The sequence below is a fragment of the Cebus imitator genome, unplaced genomic scaffold, assembly GCF_001604975.1.
Source record: "Cebus imitator isolate Cc_AM_T3 unplaced genomic scaffold, Cebus_imitator-1.0 Scaffold84, whole genome shotgun sequence".
Taxonomy (NCBI): Eukaryota; Metazoa; Chordata; class Mammalia; order Primates; family Cebidae; genus Cebus; species Cebus imitator.
The window spans coordinates 4,252,421-4,269,465 of record NW_016107399.1 but is presented as its reverse complement, the minus strand read 5'-3'; the positions used below and the strand labels follow the sequence as shown (position 1 = coordinate 4,269,465).

General features: G+C 36.4%; 1 protein-coding gene across 1 annotated transcript in view; it reads left to right on the top strand.

The window, feature by feature from the left end:
* Nucleotides 1-16,608, top strand: part of MPC2 (mitochondrial pyruvate carrier 2) — a 20,225-nt gene extending 3,617 nt beyond the window's left edge. The window contains exons 2-5 of the mRNA XM_017534171.2: nt 9,506-9,546; nt 14,102-14,186; nt 14,643-14,754; nt 16,304-16,608. Coding sequence (XP_017389660.1) covers nt 9,506-9,546; nt 14,102-14,186; nt 14,643-14,754; nt 16,304-16,340 — 275 coding nt within the window. The 3' untranslated portion in view covers nt 16,341-16,608. The remainder of the gene's footprint in view (nt 1-9,505; nt 9,547-14,101; nt 14,187-14,642; nt 14,755-16,303) is intronic.
* The last annotated feature ends 437 nt before the right edge of the window (nt 16,609-17,045 follow it).

Below are 17,045 nucleotides of genomic sequence, written 5' to 3'. Positions count from 1 at the left end.
TTTTTTGAGACGGAGTGTCGCTTGTTGCAGAGGTTGGAGTGCAGTGGCACGATCTGGGCTGACTGCAACCTCCGCCTCCCGGGTTCAAGCGATTCTCCTGCCTCAGCCTCCTGAGCAGTTGGGATTACTGGTGTGCGCCACCGTACCCAGCTAATTTTTGTATTTTTAGTAGAGACAGGGTTTCCCCATGTTGGTCAGGCTGATCTCAAACTCCTGACCTCAGGTGATCAGCCCAGCTTGGCTTCCCAAAGCGCTGGGATTACAGGAGTGCGCCACCGTGCCCGCCCCCATTGTTTTCTTAAAAGATTAAAGAAAATTAATCCGTGGAGAAGTGTCATTTATTTGTATTTGTGAGTTCCAGATGGGACGAGTCACCCCAAGAGGTGCACACAATGAAACATTGGAATGTAGGAAGAAAATAATAGAACTGCTATTAAGGCTTACTATTATTTCATCCATTTAAATTTTTCATTGTATGTATATTTTGTAATGCAAAAATATATTAGTGCAGTAACTATATAATTTATAGATATATAAATGATTTATAAAGAGGATGTGTGCTCAAATTGTTTTTTACTGATGCAGCATATATTCAAAAGGAGTTGGAAGACCACAGCTCTAGAGTCTAAAAACAATCCTTTGGTGAAGTTAGTTCCCAAAACAGCTATTTGAACCATATGATTTTAACTCATTGTAGTTCTCCTTTTATTGAATTACATTTTGGCTTAAGTGGAAGAGCATTTGAAAAAATAGTTCTGTGAAACTTGTTGCAGTGCTTAGTGTGCTGGTGCTGAGAATGTCATTCTCAACATTACATGGGTTCCCGCTGAAGACTCATGGGAAAAGTTACTTTAAAGTCTACATGAGAAGAATATTTGCCTTTTTCCTAGATAAGAGAATTAGCTTGTTTAATTTTAAAAACTTAGAGGATATTTCTTTTTAAATAAAAATAAACTAAATGAAGCAATGTTAGCACTGTTTACTAGGGAATTTCTGTATCATAAACATTTTAAATTCAATGCTAAGATGATTGATGTTACGATAGATAAATACCACTTAGTTCTAATATGTATTGTTTTATTGTATGTAAATAAAATCAAATAACTGGGCCAGGAATGGTGGCTCATGCCCATAATCTCAGCACTTTGGGAGGCCAAGGCGGGCAGATCACAAGGTCAGGGGATCAAGACCATCCTGGCTAACATGGTGAAATCCCGTCTCTACTAAAAATACAAAAAATAAGCCAGGTATGGTTGTGTGTGCCTGTATTCCCAGCTACTCTGGAGACTGAGGCAGAAGAATCAATTGAACCTGGGAGGCAGAGGTTGCAGTGAGCCGAGATGGCACCACTGCATTCCAGCCTGGGTGACAGAGCGAGACTATCTCAAATAAATAAATTAATTAATTAAATTAAATAAAAAAAAATTAAAAATGTGGATCAAATAATCAGTGTACATATCTACATAGTTTGAATTACACAGTTCTTTAGCATCTCTTTTAGAACTTACTTTCTTGCCACAGATTGTCAGTGAAGGAACTTAATGCCCGTCTAAGATATTAATATATGTCGATATATATTCTTAAGTGTATATTTAATATATTATGTTTAAATATTTACACTATATATATTTTTTAAAGTAATAACTTTTATTACTTTAAGAGATTAGAACTAGATGTAAAATTGGAATTTCAAATACAATTGTGAAATATTGGTGAAAAGTAGAATATCTTCAAACAATCAGCCAGCAAGAAAGTTGAATTATTCAATATTTTTTGAGGGCCTATTGTGTATTAGACACTGTTCTGGCACTCAGGATATAAATCAGTGGATAAAATAACAAAACCCACCCACACAGAGATTGTATTCTCAGAAGAGTTCATAAAAGGAATATCGGCCAGGCATAGTGGCTCACTCCTGTAATCCCAGCACTTTGGGAAGGCGAATGGATCACCTGAGTTCAGGAGTTCAAGACCAGCCTGGGCAACATGGGGAAACCTTGTCTCTACTAAAAATACAAAAATTAGCTGGGCATGGTGGTGCGCACCTGTAATCCTAGCTACTCAGGAGTCTGAGGTGGGAGAATCGCTTGAACCCAGGAGGCGGAGGTTGCAGTGAGCCGAGATTGTGCCACTGCACTCCAGCCTGGGCAACAGAGAGGAATATCATCCTTGATGTAGTTGTTCAACACTTAACATACTTTTTGTGTGCTATCCTGCTTTTAACTAATTTTAATAAATTAGAACTTTTTATGCCTCACCTAACTAAATTCTTTAGATGTGCTAAAGGAGACGAAAGCCCTAAGAAAAGCTATAGTTTATTATTTCCAGGTCATGTAAAAATACTAATTTTGCTTATAACAGAGTATGAAATATGTTTAAAGTCCAGTATGATATAGTAGAAAGAGGACTGGAATCAAAGAAGCTTGTGTTCTAGTCCTTGCTCTATCCAGAACTCTTTTGAGTATAAGACAAATGACTTAACTTTAAGTGCCTCATCTTTTTCATTGGTAAAAATGAGGGAGCTTGGACTTTCCTTAAAGTCTTTTTTAACTAATAATCTACAATTTGGTATTCTCTTAGGACTTTTCGTACATTCAGAACCTTCAGGAATCTCAGATTTCATTGGGGAAGGTCATATAATTATTGTTATATTAGGATTTAGGGATCTAGTTTTGTATCTTTGCTGAGTTATTTATTCTAAACAAGTAATTTGTTTACTGGGCCTCATTTACCTGATTTATGAGTGCCTACAGTAGATAGGCCTCATTTACCTGATTTATGAGCTCCTACAGTAGATATTTAAGCAGTCTTTCTAAATCTAAAAGTATTTGATTCTTTGTACCTGAAGAAATAGTAAATTTAAAATGTATCATTTCTTTACCTATTCTTTACCTTGGAATTTCAAACCAAAGTATATTTTCAATCAACATTATTTTTTGAGAAGGAGTTTCGCTGTTGTTGCCCAAGCTGGAGTGAAATGGTATGATCTCAGCTCACTGCAACCTCTGCCTCCCAAGTAAAGTGATTCTCCTGTCTCAGCCTCCCAAGAAGCTGGGATTACAGGTGCCATATACACAATAGGTGGCCTACTTTCCGGGTAGAATTCATACTTTATTAACAGTAATTTCTCTCAAATAAGGAAATTAGGAAGTTTATGTCAGTTTACCAATAGGTTCATTGAAGTTCAAGGCAAACTAAGTTTGTTAATTTGAAATTTTCTGCTATTTGCTTATGATATTCACTTGCAGAACTTCTAAAATTCTATGGAAAGTCTGAATTTAGACACATCAGTTTCACTTTAAAAATGAGGCAATAAAACACAAAATAACTTATAGTCTGTATTTTTCATTATTCTTGAAAATAATTCATAGTTTTAAATGTATAGACATTTTAAACAGCTTGTTTGATGTTTCCATATTGTCAGCATTTGAGGCCGTCTTCAACATCCAGTAGTAGTGTTCTAAGAAACAAGATGAAAACGTGTTAATTCTTTGTCTAAAAGAATATATAGTATAGGGCTGGGCGTGGTGGTTCACGCCTGTAATCCCAGCACTTTGGGAGGCCAAGGCGGGCAGATCACAAAGTCAGGAGATGGAGACCATCCTGGCTAACATGGTAAAACCCATCTCTACTAAAAATATAAAAACTTAGTTGGGCGTGGTGGCACATGCCTGTAGTCCCAGCTATTTAGGAGGCTGAGGCAGGAGAATCGCTTGAACCTGGGAGGTGGAAGTTGCAGTGAGCTGAGATCGTGCTGCTGCACTCTAGTCTGGGTGACAGAGCAAGACTCCGTCTCAAAAAAAAAAAAAGAATATATATTATGTCTGATGTGGACAATTTCCTTCATCTTGGGCTATAAATTAATGTGATTTTTCATTTATCATAATGGATGTTAGCCAGTATCTGTTAGTTTATACATCTGCTTATTCTAATATTAAGGTATTATAGTCACTTCTAGTGTCATAATTATCTATTTTTATGCTTTCTCATTAGAATAGCTGTGTCATTGTACAGAACATAAGCCTGTGTTTTCCAGGTCTAGAATGACACATGTGACATTATATTGTCACTATTTGAGTGATTCCTATTTCTAAATGCTTTGTTTTGCAAAAACTTTATGTTTAGAAATTTTGAAGTAAGTTGGAAGGTTTTTTTGCTACCATATCTACTGTTGATCAGTTGTTGTTTTCTGGAAGACAACCTCTGTATCTGAATTTACATATGTCTAAATTTATTTGTCTTACTCTGACTTATTATTTACTCTTATAGGAAAAAAAAGCTAAGAAATGTTAGTTGAATGCTAATTAGCTAAAACGAAAGGGTTAAGTTTTCTTTTTTTTTTTTTTCCCAGATGGAGTCTTACTCTGTTGCCAGTCTGGAAGTGCAGTGGCACAATCTCGGCTCATTGCAATCTCCACCTCCCAGGTTCAAGCAATTCTCCTGCCTCAGCCTCCCCGAGTAGCTGGGACTACAAGCACCTGCCACCACACCCAGCTAATTTTTGCATTTTTGGTAGAGAGAGGGTTTCACCATGTTGGCCATAATGGTCTCGATCTCTTGACCTCGTGATTTGCTCAGCCTCCCTAAGTGCTGGGATTATAGGTGTAAGCCACCACACCTGGTCTTAGTTTTCTTTAAAAATGTTGTTAACCCATTGTGTGACCATTTTTTCTTTTTTTTAGCAATTAAGAAAACACTACTTGTTTGCATTTATAGATATTAAACTGATTTTTTCATTGTTTGTCAGCATCCTCTAGTATCTCAGAAAAATTAGCAATTTAGAAGGTCTTAAGTATTTGCTACTGCTATTTTTCTATTTAGTATGTGACAGTTATTAAACTAAAATTAGAGTTTGTTTTCATAGTTTAAAATTATTCACTCACTAAAATACCTCTCTTGATCCAGGTTCTAGCAACCATAATTTGATGTTTGAAGTTTTTTCAGTTCTTGTTTGGTTTGGCAGGGAAGGGCATGCTGTTAATATTATAAAACTATTACCTAGCTCTGGGCAATTTAGTAAATTAGTGACTAGTCAAACCTACTGAAAAGATTGACTGTTAACCCCAAGGATCAATCATTTAAGCTTGTCAACCAAGCTTGGAACCAGAATCTAGAGGCTTTACTCAGAAAACAATTTTGGGGTGACAAAAAAAACATCAGCTTTGAAATATAACAAGAGAACTCTGTGGGTGAGGTGGTTCATACCTGTAATTTCAGCACTTTGGGAGGTAAAGACAGGCGGATCATGAGGTCAGGAGATCAAGACCATTCTGGCTAACACGGTGAAACCCTATCTCTACTAAAAATACAAAAAATAAGCTGGGTGTGGTGGCATGTGCCTATAGTACCACCTACTCCGGAGGGTAAGGCAGGAGAATCACTGGAACCTGGGAGGCGGAGGTTACAGTAAGCCAAGATCGCGCCACTGCACTCCAGCCTGGGTGACAGAGCGAGACGCCATCTCAAAAAAAAAGAAAAAGAGAAGTCTGCTGAAGAGTTCAAGTAAAAATGAACATTCAGCCAGAGACTGAAACAATATGCTAACTGACTTTTGATTGATGAACCAAAACTCCATGCGAGGATAAAAATTAAATTTAGTAATTGATACTGCATATGAGCCAGAGACACTGTGTATGACAAAGAAAAATGAACCAGGTGTGATGATCGGAATCCCAGAATCTCACCCTAAATTTCCAGAGAGTTTGAAAAGACTGATTTATAGGATTAGTGCATTATGGCATCAGACTCAGGGGAAGAGAGCTGTGGTCTAAGAGTAGAGTAACTAGTGAGTGAAATCTAATATATCCTTATTATAAAGGGAACCTGATGTGCCTAGACATGAGTAAACAATAAATTCCGGCCTTGAGGATGAAGCAGTGTCGAAGCAAATCTGGGCCAGACAGAAAGTTTGAATATCTTTGATTAGCATCTATACTGGACATGGTGAATCCAGCTCAGTTCCTTTGGCAAATATTTATTATTTGTCAAGGAAGATTAAGAAATCGACCTTGTTTTTTGTTATTGTTGTTTTGGTTTGTTGTTGTTGCTGTTGTTGTTTTTTAAGAGAAGGGGTCTCGGGATGTTGCCCAGGCTGGAGTGCAGTGGCTATTCACAGGCACGATCCCACTACTGATCAGCACCGGAGTTTTGACCTGCTCTGTTTCCCACCTGCTCTGTTTCCCACCAGGTTCACCCCTCCTTAGGCAACCTGGTGATCCCCAGATCCCCCGCTCCCGGGAAGTCACCATATTGATGCCAAACTTAGTGCGGACACTCGATCGGCATAACACACTACAGCCCAGAACTCCTGGGCTCAAGCAATCCTCCCACCTCAGCCTCCTGAGTAGCTGGGACTACAGGCACGCGCAACTGTGCCCTGTGAAATGGACCTTGTTTTTGGGTTAATGTGACAGATGCATAAATAATCATTTTAACAGAAAACAATAGAAGGATATAAAGACTGCTTTGGTAGTTAAGAGAAGGAGTATTTAGCCTAACCTGGATTTTTTTTTAAGGCTTCCTTGAGGAGATGAAGCCTGAGAAGAGTTTCTGATGGATAGGCGTTAGATAAAGACAAAGCAGAATATTGAGAAAGGACAGTATAAACTGAAGAGTCATAAAATAGCATGAAACTAGTTGAATGTTTGCCTAGCTTATTGTTCTCCCTAGGCCAGGATTTCTTAACCTTCTACTTTCTGGGAGCAGCTGTCCTCTGCATTGGAGGATGTTTAACAGCATCCAAGGCCCGTAGCCACTAGATGGCAGCAGCAGCGGCAGCGGCCACATCTGCCCCAGTTGGGGGACAATCCTGGTAAGAACCACTGACCTGGGCTAAAATTTGGTTAAATTTGGATTATATATTCTGAAACTCAGTGCCTTTACCCAGTTTCTTTGAAGAATGAGAAAATGAAAGTTAGATTGTTTTCTTTTATATTCCCCTTTTCCCTTTGTAAAAAATTCTTTTCAAATTCCACCCTAGCCTTAATCAAAGAAGAAACTAAATTATTTTCATATCTTGTGGAGAGAAAAAGGTGTGGCTAGAGTTCTATGTGTATGGTGGCTGTGACCACTCAATACTTTTTAGAGAACTGGATAACCAGAAACAATATAGATAGGTTTTTCACTCAGTTATAAGAACATCAAAATTTAGACTCTGTGATAGTTTTATTTCTCTCAGCAGCTGTTTCAGCACTGTTTCTAGATTTATTCTAAAACTTACAATTCGGAAAATTCTATTGTACACAAGAAAATGTAAAAATGGTTAGATACCAGATGTATGTGAGAAAATAAAGTTTAGCATTATAATTACTCAGGCCCACAAGGAACGACAGGATTTGTGCCATGATCTTCTTTCTAGTGTCTGAAGAATTATTCTAATGATGATACCCAGCTTCTTTGAAAAATGAGAAGATGAAACTTAGATTGCTGCAGGACTTTAGGATTAAATTAGAAAATCGGCAAGCATATTTTTAAAAAAACTATTAAAGGCAGCTGGGTGCAGGGGCTCACACCTGTAATTTCAGCATTTTGGGAGACCAACGCTAGTGGATCACAAGGTCAGGAGTTGGAGACCAGCCCGGCCAATATGGTGAAACCCCATCTCTACTAAAATATACAAAAATTAGCCGGGTGTGGTGTCATGTGCCTGTAGTCCCAGCTACTTGGGAGGCTGAGGCAGAAGAATCGCTTGAACCCAGGAGTTGGAGGTTGCAGTGAGCCAAGATTGCACCACTGCACTCCAGCCTGGACAACAGAGCAAGACTCTGTCTCAGGGGAAAAAAAAAAAGCTGTTAAAAGCATAAGCCAGACTTAACAATTTTTAAGTATCAGGCTGATAAAAACAACTTATGATTTTAAAGTACTTTAAAAGTTATTTGTATATGTGTGTGTGTATATGTATATATACATATATATATATATATATATACACATGCATATATATGTCTTTATATTATATATACACATACATATTGTATATTAGGGTAATAAACTTCAATTAGTATAAACTGCTTCTAATTCTACTGGCTAACTTTCCTTTTTATTTAACATTCTACATTCTATTAGGTAGTAGGGGTACAAGTATGAATAATATTGAGCCACTAGCCTCAAGGAAGTCATAATCTTGATAGGTTCATAGAATTACAAATAACTAGAGTAAAATATGTAAAATGCACTGTGGTGGATTTTTAAATGACATTGAATTAATGAATTTTGCTGTGAGAATAATATGAATTAGTTTGAGAGGGATAAAAAATATCAAGGACTGGGCCGGGCGCGGTGGCTCAAGCCTGTAATCCCAGCACTTTGGGAGGCCGAGGCGGGTGGATCACAAGGTCAAGAGATCGAGACCATCCTGGTCAACATGGTGAAACCCCGTCTCTACTAAAAATACAAAAAATTCAGCTGGGCATGGTGGCGCGTGCCTGTAATCCCAGCGACTCAGGAGGCTGGGGCAGGAGAATTGCCTGAACCCGGGAGGCGGAGGTTGCAGTGAGCCGAGATCGCGCCATTGCACTCCAGCCTGGGTAACAAGAGCGAAACTCCGTCCCCAAAAAAAAAAAATTAAAAAAAAAAAATTAAAAATAAAAAAAAAAATATCAAGGACTGTGTGAAATTATAGAAGATAGAATGTGTAGCATTGCTATCACGTAAGGCTAAAGGCAAGTAGTTTGCACTATCTGGCGATACTTTTCTAAACCTGCTTACTAAGAAAAAAAAGTTACAGGGCAGCAATTGTCACTTTAACATTTTTCAGATTTTCCTGCTTAATGTTAAGATTAACCTTAGGTGGGCACGGTAGCTCATACCTGTAATCCCAGCACTTTGGGAGGCTGAGGCAGGTGGATCTCCTGAGGTCAGGAGTTTGAGACCAGCCTGGCCAACATAATGAAACCCTGTCTCTACTAAAAAAAAAAAAAAAAATTAGCTGGGCATGGTGGCAGCCACCTGTAATCCCAGCTACTAGAGAGGCTGAGGCAGAAGAATTGCTTGAACCCGGGAGGTGGAGGTTGCAGTGAGCTGAGATCACACTACTGCACTCTAGCCTGGACAACAAGAGCGAAACTCTCTTTAAAAAAAAAAAAGACTGACCATTTTTATAGTTGAATTACACAGTGCATAAAATACACAAAAATGGGGTGTTATCACTGGGTTCATTTTCACTTGGAATGAGAATACTTCTTGAGTGTAAAGCTAGTATGAAAGTACATTAGAACTGTTTCCCCAAAATGTTTTTATACAGCAGTATATTTATTGAAAAAAATCTGAATATAGTTGGACCTGTGCAGTTCAAACCTATTCAAGGGTGAACTGTACTGTGATACTGTGGTGCCTCTCTAAGTGTTAACTGAAATACAAAGTATGCAAAAAGCATAGTAAAAGTGGTTAAAAATAGATTGATAAATCCTTTAGTTTGTAAAGTTTGGTGACATCTTTTAAAAGACATGTATAAGATATTTGGTTTATTCCTGAATTTTTCTTTTCTTTCTTTTTTTTTTTTTTCCAGGTCCCAGAACAGTTTTTTTCTGGGCTCCAATTATGAAATGGGTAAGTCTTGAGTTTTTGCAGAGGCTACGGAAAGAAAAACTCCTTAATAGGAATTTACTAATTTAAAGTAACTTATATGAAGGATATACTTTAGAATATTCTTGGTATGCCTAGATGATTTCATGAAAATCAATTCTCAGACATTATTTTCTACATAAAGTAACTATCTACTTTAGTTTTTCTGAACTCTTTAGATAAGAGGCTCTCTGGGAACATAGTTGTTATCAAAAAACTTACAATTGTGTGCCATAAGGACATGGAATTTTATTCTAAAATTTTATTATGAAGTAAAACATTAAAGTAGTTAGAACCCCAAAGTTAACTTTTATTATTAATTTAGTATGAGAACTGAAGGTACTAACACCAAAATATAGGTGAGGAAAGTTAGTCTCAAAAAGTAGACTTATTTATTTAAGTATAAAGATTAGCATTTGGTAAATAAGAGAACCTAGGACTTCTGACTCCAAACCCAGTGCTTTTCCTCTTCCCCAGAGTTTTCTTTCTCAAAGTTCTCACTTAGCTGAAAAGAAACAATTATGGCTGTTTGTAGCAAATCATTAATTTTATGTTGAAAGGGCCAGTTTGGGTCTATAACTGTGCTTCTTAAATTGTCATCTCTCTGGACCTGCAGTGGCATAATTTGAGAACTTGTTCAGCCCCATCACAGACCTACTAAATCTAAAACTCTAGACATGGAGTCTAGTGAGCTGTGTTTTCATAACATCTTCATGTGATTCTCTGATGCCCTCTAAAGTTTTTCAAAACTACTGGTCTGTAGGCTTTTTTATTTTTTAATGTGGTAAAATACACATAAAATTTACTATCTTAACCATTTTCAAAGTATACAGTTCAGTAGTGTTAAGTACATTAATAACGTTATTAACGTTCTGGAGATTGGTTAATCTCCAGAACTCTTTTTATCTTTCAAAAGTAAGACTGTACCCATAATTCTCCATTCTCTTTCTCCCAGTCCCTGGCAACCACCATTCGACCTTCTGTCTCTGTGAATTTCACTACTCTAAGTACCTCATGTAAATGGAATCAAATATTATTTGTCTTTTTGTAGTTGGCTTATTTCACCTAGCATAATGTCCACAAGGTACATTCATGTTGTCACTTGTGTCAGAATTTCCTTTCTTTTTAGGGCTGAATAGCATTCCATTGTATGTATTTACCACATTTTTTAAATTCATCTATATGTTGATTGGACAATTGGTATGCTTCCACATTTTTGCTGTTGTGAATAATGAATGAATAATTGATGTACAAGTATCTGTTTAAGTCCATACTCTTAATTCTTCTTGAATTAAAAGTATATACCCAGAAGTTGAATTGCTGGATCATATGATAATTCTGCTTAATATTTTTTATTTTCCTCAGCAGCTACATTATTTTGCATTTCTACCAGCAGTTCATAAGGGTTCTAATTTCTCCACATCCTCACCCACACTTGTTGCTTTTGATGAGGGAGCATTTTGGTTTTCGTTTTATGATAGGCACCTAATGGGTGTTAGAGATCTTGTTGCTTTTATTTGCATTTCCCTAATGATTAGTCATGTTGAACGTATACTTACTGTACTTATTGGTCAGTTGTGTATATTCTTTGGAGAAGTGTTTATTCAAGTCCTTTGCCCATTTTTTAATTTGATCAAGTTGTTTGTTTTTTGTTGTTGTTGAGTTGTAGGCTGTTGTAATTCTCTTAAATGTACTTTTTTTTTTTTTTTTGTGAGACGGAGTCTCGCTTTGTCGCCCAGGCTGGAGTGTAGTGGTTACATCTCGGCTCACTGCAACCTCTGCCCCCCTGGCTCAAGCGATTCTCCTGCCTCAGCCTCCTGAGCAGCTGGGATTACAGGTGCCCACCACTATGCCTACCTCATTTTTTTGAATTTTTAGTATAGACAGGTTTTTACCATGTTGGCCAGGCTGGTCTTGAACTCCTGACCTCAAGTGATCCACCCACCTCGGCCTCCCAAAGTGCTGGGATTACAAGTGTGAGCCACTATACCCAGCCAAATGTACTTTTAAAATGGTTAGAACAATTCAGAAACTCAGTTGTAAATTCAAGTGGTTGAGAATGTTAGAGTTGGAATTGGGTATGACTCAATCTTATGGCCTTGGGCACGTTTAGTCTCTGTCATTTTATCTCTTAAACTATAAAGTGACAAGATTAGAATATAAGAGATTTTGGAGCTGTATATTACAGAGATCTAGGGAGCAGTTTTTTGTTTTGTTTTTTTTTTTCATATCTACATATTGACAAAAGATCCTAAAACCCCTTAGACTAATGGAAGTTCATTACCATTTCCTTCTTCTCTCCCTATCTGCACTTAAAATTATATATACCTGCAATTAAAATTATATATCTTTATAGTGGAATTTATTGCTGAAGTATTCAATCATTAAAAGTGTTTGAGTGATTTCATCTATTCACAATAAATTTAGGGGCCTCTTTGACCTCAAATTTATCATAGTTTAGGAGTTTATTGAATTTATCAATAGCTTTGGTGTTTATTTGACCTGGTTCATTACTGCTGTGGGATGTTGACAGCATTATATACTCATAAGTGCATTCTTGATCATCTGTCTCTTTAAGAACAACTATTTTAAGTACATGTTGTAGTCATACATAGTCTCCAGATGACAGCATAGCAATAGAAACTTCTTTGTTTTGTTCTCTGGTGAACAGACTTCTTCTATTAGATACTTACCTTATGTACCTCTTATTGTGTTTTCTTATCCCAGAGCATTTGATAATTAATCTGTAGAATTCTGTACATGACACATAATAGTTGCTTCTGAAAGCCACATATGTTCTATAACATTAAGACTTTCAGGCCATATGCCTTCAAAAATATAACTATAGTAGAGTCCTTCGTAATCACTTTAGTTGAAACCACATAACTAATCATAAAGGTCAAAGTGGATAATCCTAAAAAAAAAAACAAAAAAACCTATGTACCTTAAATATTTTATTTTAACCTAAAGGATATAAATATATATTCATTGACAATCAGTCTTCTTTAAAGCTAAAGCTTTTATTTGTGTATGGATTTTTGAGTTTCATATTTTCTATCCTGGATAAATTACACTGTAGTGCATCCCATATAATTTCCAGCTTAGTTTTCTTTCTTTTTTTTTTTTTTTTGTNTTTGTTGTTGTTGTTGTTGTTGTTGTTGTTTTGAGACAAAGTCTTGCTCTGTCATGCAGGCTAGAGTGCAGTGGTGCGATCTCGGCTCACTGCAACCTCCGCCTTCCAGGTTCAAGTGATTCTCCTGCCTCAGCCTCCCAAGTAGCTGGGATTACTGATGCCTGCCACCGCACCAGCTGATTTTTGTATTTTAGTAGAGATGGGGTTTCACTATATTGGTCAGGCTGGTCTCAAACTCCTGACCTCAGGCGATCTGTCCACCTCAGCCTCCCAAAGTGCTAGGATTACAGGGGTGAGCCACGGTGCCCACCTGCTTAGTTTTCTTTAAAACAATTTGTTAAATCATATAAATTACATTAACGGGTAAAACTGGCATAAACAGATTTGGGGGCAAACATAGTAACTTGGTAAAAATACAGCTCATCTGGTGGGAGCAAAACCCATAGGCACAATAGAGAGTGTCAAAAACACAGAAAAGAAATGACCATTTATATGCTGATGTTAAAGAAAAATGATCTAATGGCCAGGTGTGGTGGCTTACACCTGTAATCCCAGCACTTTGGGAGACCAAGGTAGGCGGATCACTTGAGGTCAGGAGTTCGAGACCAGCCTGGCCAACATGGTGAAATCCCGTCTCTACTAAAAATACAAAAATTATTCAGGTGTGTTGACACGCACCTGTAATCCCAGCTACTTGGAGGCTGAGGCATGAGAATTGCTTGAACCTGGGAGGAGGAGGTTTCAGTGAGCCTAGATTGTGCCTTTACACTCCAGCCTGGGTGACAGAGCCAGACTCTATCAAAAAAAAAAAAAAAAAGATCTAAGCAAAAAACTAAAATAACAGTTTTTCTGATATTTACACTCTTAAAAAATAATTCATTTGAAGCTCAAACGTCAGCATCATACAATATATCCATGTAACAAACCTGCACATGTACCCCTGAATCAAAACTTTAATTTAATTAAAAATAATAACATTATCAGAAAACATCAAAGGAAGAATCTATAGAAATGCCCTTAACAGCTTTCAGGTATCCTCCATGCCAGTAGGTAGTAGTTCCCAACATATATAAAGAATATAAACTCATATGTGAAATAGACAAAAACCCAAAATATGTATGTACATATAATGCATACATATATATCTTATCTATATATATACTACTGACTTTCAGATATATGAAACTGCTTAGTGTGCTTAACAAAATAAAATTAGTTCAAAAAGCAGTTTTTTAATTCATTGTGCTTTTTTGTTGTAATCTACATTTTCTTAATGCATGGATATTAAAATTATAGCTGCTAACTTATGGAAATCTCAAAAATGTTTTGTGCTTAACTAAAATTAAAAACTATTACTCCACACTCATGATACGTTTTTTCTTTCTATGTGTTAATATGTATTCCCAGGGGTTGGTGTGTGCTGGATTAGCTGATATGGCCAGACCTGCAGAAAAACTTAGCACAGCTCAATCCACTGTTTTGATGGCTACAGGTAAATTAAATAAGTATCTTCTGTGTTCCTTGTAGAATATAAATTATTTTTATGTAGTTTTATATCAGTTTATTTAGTGGCTTAGTGTTTGAAATACACCCACACACAAAGAAATTAACTGCATTATGTCTAAGAAGCTATTAAATTATGGATGGAGGAGTCAGAGAAAGAATAAGTATCTGAATGGGCTTTTGTTTGTCAGGTTTTTGCCATGAACATATATTTTTTAAAGTAGGAAGAAAATTACAGTTCATATTTAAAGATTCCTCTTTAATGTAAGAATCGAATATTTTGTGTAACACTAAGTTACAGAAACATTATTGAAAATTCAGAGTATAGCATTTCTTTGTCCTTCATCCTGCATTATTTTTATAATTATTTTACTCAATATTAAGTATTCACTGAAGTTATTGCAGCAGTATGTACGCTTTTTAAAATAACATTTTGTTTCAACAGGGTTTATTTGGTCAAGATACTCACTCGTAATTATTCCAAAAAATTGGAGTCTGTTTGCTGTTAATTTCTTTGTGGGGGCAGCAGGAGCCTCTCAGCTTTTTCGCATTTGGAGGTAAGCCTACCAGAGATATTTTTAAAACTCCTTCAAAAGCTACTCAGATAGCACTAATTTTTTTTTAAAGATTCACATATAATGCTAAGACAAGAAGTACCTGAAGTAGAAATTTAACATTTCTAGAAAAGTCCAGGGGTTTACAAATAAGTTAAAATCAGTTCAGCAGTATGTTACCTAGTTTTTAGATTTAACTGTGCATCGTTTAGATGGTTAAACCTTTCACATAATCTCTTTTATTAAGACAACATATACAGTTTATGATTTATTAATTTCCTGTGTGAACCTTTTATCACTTACTTTCTTTTTTTTTTTTCCTTGAGACAGAGTCTCACTCTGTCGCCAGGCTGGAGTGCAGTGGCACGATCTTGGCTCACTGCAACCTCCACTTCCTAGGTTCAAGCGATTCTTCTGCCTCAGCCTCTCTCCTGAGTAGCTGGGACTACAGGCATGTGCTACCATGCCCAGCTAATTTTCTTTTTAGTAGAGACAGGGTTTCACCATGTTGGCCAAGATGGTCTCCATCTTTTGACCTCATGATCCGCCCACCCTGACCTCCCAAAGTGCTGGAATTACAGGCGTGAGCCACCACACTCGGCCTACTTTGAATTGTATATAATAAAGTGGAACTGAAATGTATTGTTATGTAGTATTGGTAATGATATTACAGTGAGGTCTTTGCTTTCATTGGGAAAGTGTTCCATGAGCACTGGAAATTTTTTAAACTACTCTGTAGTTAATATTATTTGTCAGTGATTTATGGCAATGATATTATGATCAAATATTTGAAATCAGGATCTTTTGAGAAACTTAGGAGGTATGGTTGGCTTCATAGAATACATTTCTTCTTGTGCTTATACTATTCTCCATTCTATTATAAATGCGGAGGAATAATAAATGAAGCCTAAGGTGTGGTAGAAGGGAAGGAAAGACTATGGCTCTGTGGTTACTTCTTTGGATTGAGAATTGAGGAAATGGTCCCTAGTGTTAGTGAACTTAAGTGTTACTATTTACCTAATAGCCTGCCTGCATCACAGAAGTATATTTTACTTTAGTGGTTAGAAGTATATTTTACTTTGGTGACATTTTACTTTAGTGATTACTTTAGTATATTTTACTTTACCCCATTCCCTGTTGATCATATTCTTAGGAAAGGTGCTTTTTGAGTATAAACTTAAAAATTCTAGATGACCACATTTTACTAAATTTTATACATATGATCACGTTTGTCATACTCTTGTAAAATTCCAGAATGAGAATATTTAATAAAATAATACTTTTGCACAGGAAACTATATGTTAGCTAAGCTGTTACAAGTTTTTGGCAGTTGTGATCTTATTATCTGAGCAGAAACCAGATGCAAATGAACTCTTGGAATCCTTTTGCTTCTGCCTGTTTCTACCCGTAAGCCCCTCAGAAGATTCACTTTACAACTGTGTAGCTACTTGACCACCAGGAAAGAAGAAATGGAGTATGTTTCCCATTCTCTCCTTACCATAAATGTATCTATTATTATTGATGATTATTTTTCTTTCTGTTTTCTTTATAGATATAAGCAAGAACTAAAAGCTAAAGAACACAAATAAAAGAGTTCCTGATCACCTGAACAATCTAGATGTGGAAATAACCATTGGGACCTAGTTTATTATTTGGTTATTGATAAGGCTAAGCTAACTGTGAGTTTGGAAGGCACAATTAAATAACTGTAACTAGCAGCTAGTGCTTGATTCAGCAACAAAATAAAGCAAACTTTTAGTAGCAGTCTCTCTTTACATGACTTAAGGAACTTATCTATGGATATCAGTAACATTTTTTCACCATTTGTCCACAATAAACGGTACTTGCCCATGTATACCCCAGCCTCCTTCTCTTCCAGTCAGCCAACATATGTACATAAAAGAGCACACAAATTCAAGAAGTTGAAAGATTAAATTATTTGCATATTTAGTGTAGGATGGTCAGGTAGCTGTAAGTGAAAGGAAATTTTGCCGAAGAGACTGAGAAATGGGTAGTGAAATGACTATCAAGATGACCTCAAACTATTTTAAAACATTTTAACTTGCCCTGAAAAATCTTGATGATTTTTTTATAAATGTTCTATAAAATTCTTTTAGAGCTACAGATTTTTAAATAGGATTATTGTAAAGATTAATAATGTTTTAACATAGTCACATAGTCCCTGGTCCATGATAAGTATTAAATTTTTCAGTTACCCTCAGTAACTGGTATAATGTAGCAGAAAGTATTCTATATGCACATACCTGAATTTGAATCCCAGCTCTATGACTTAT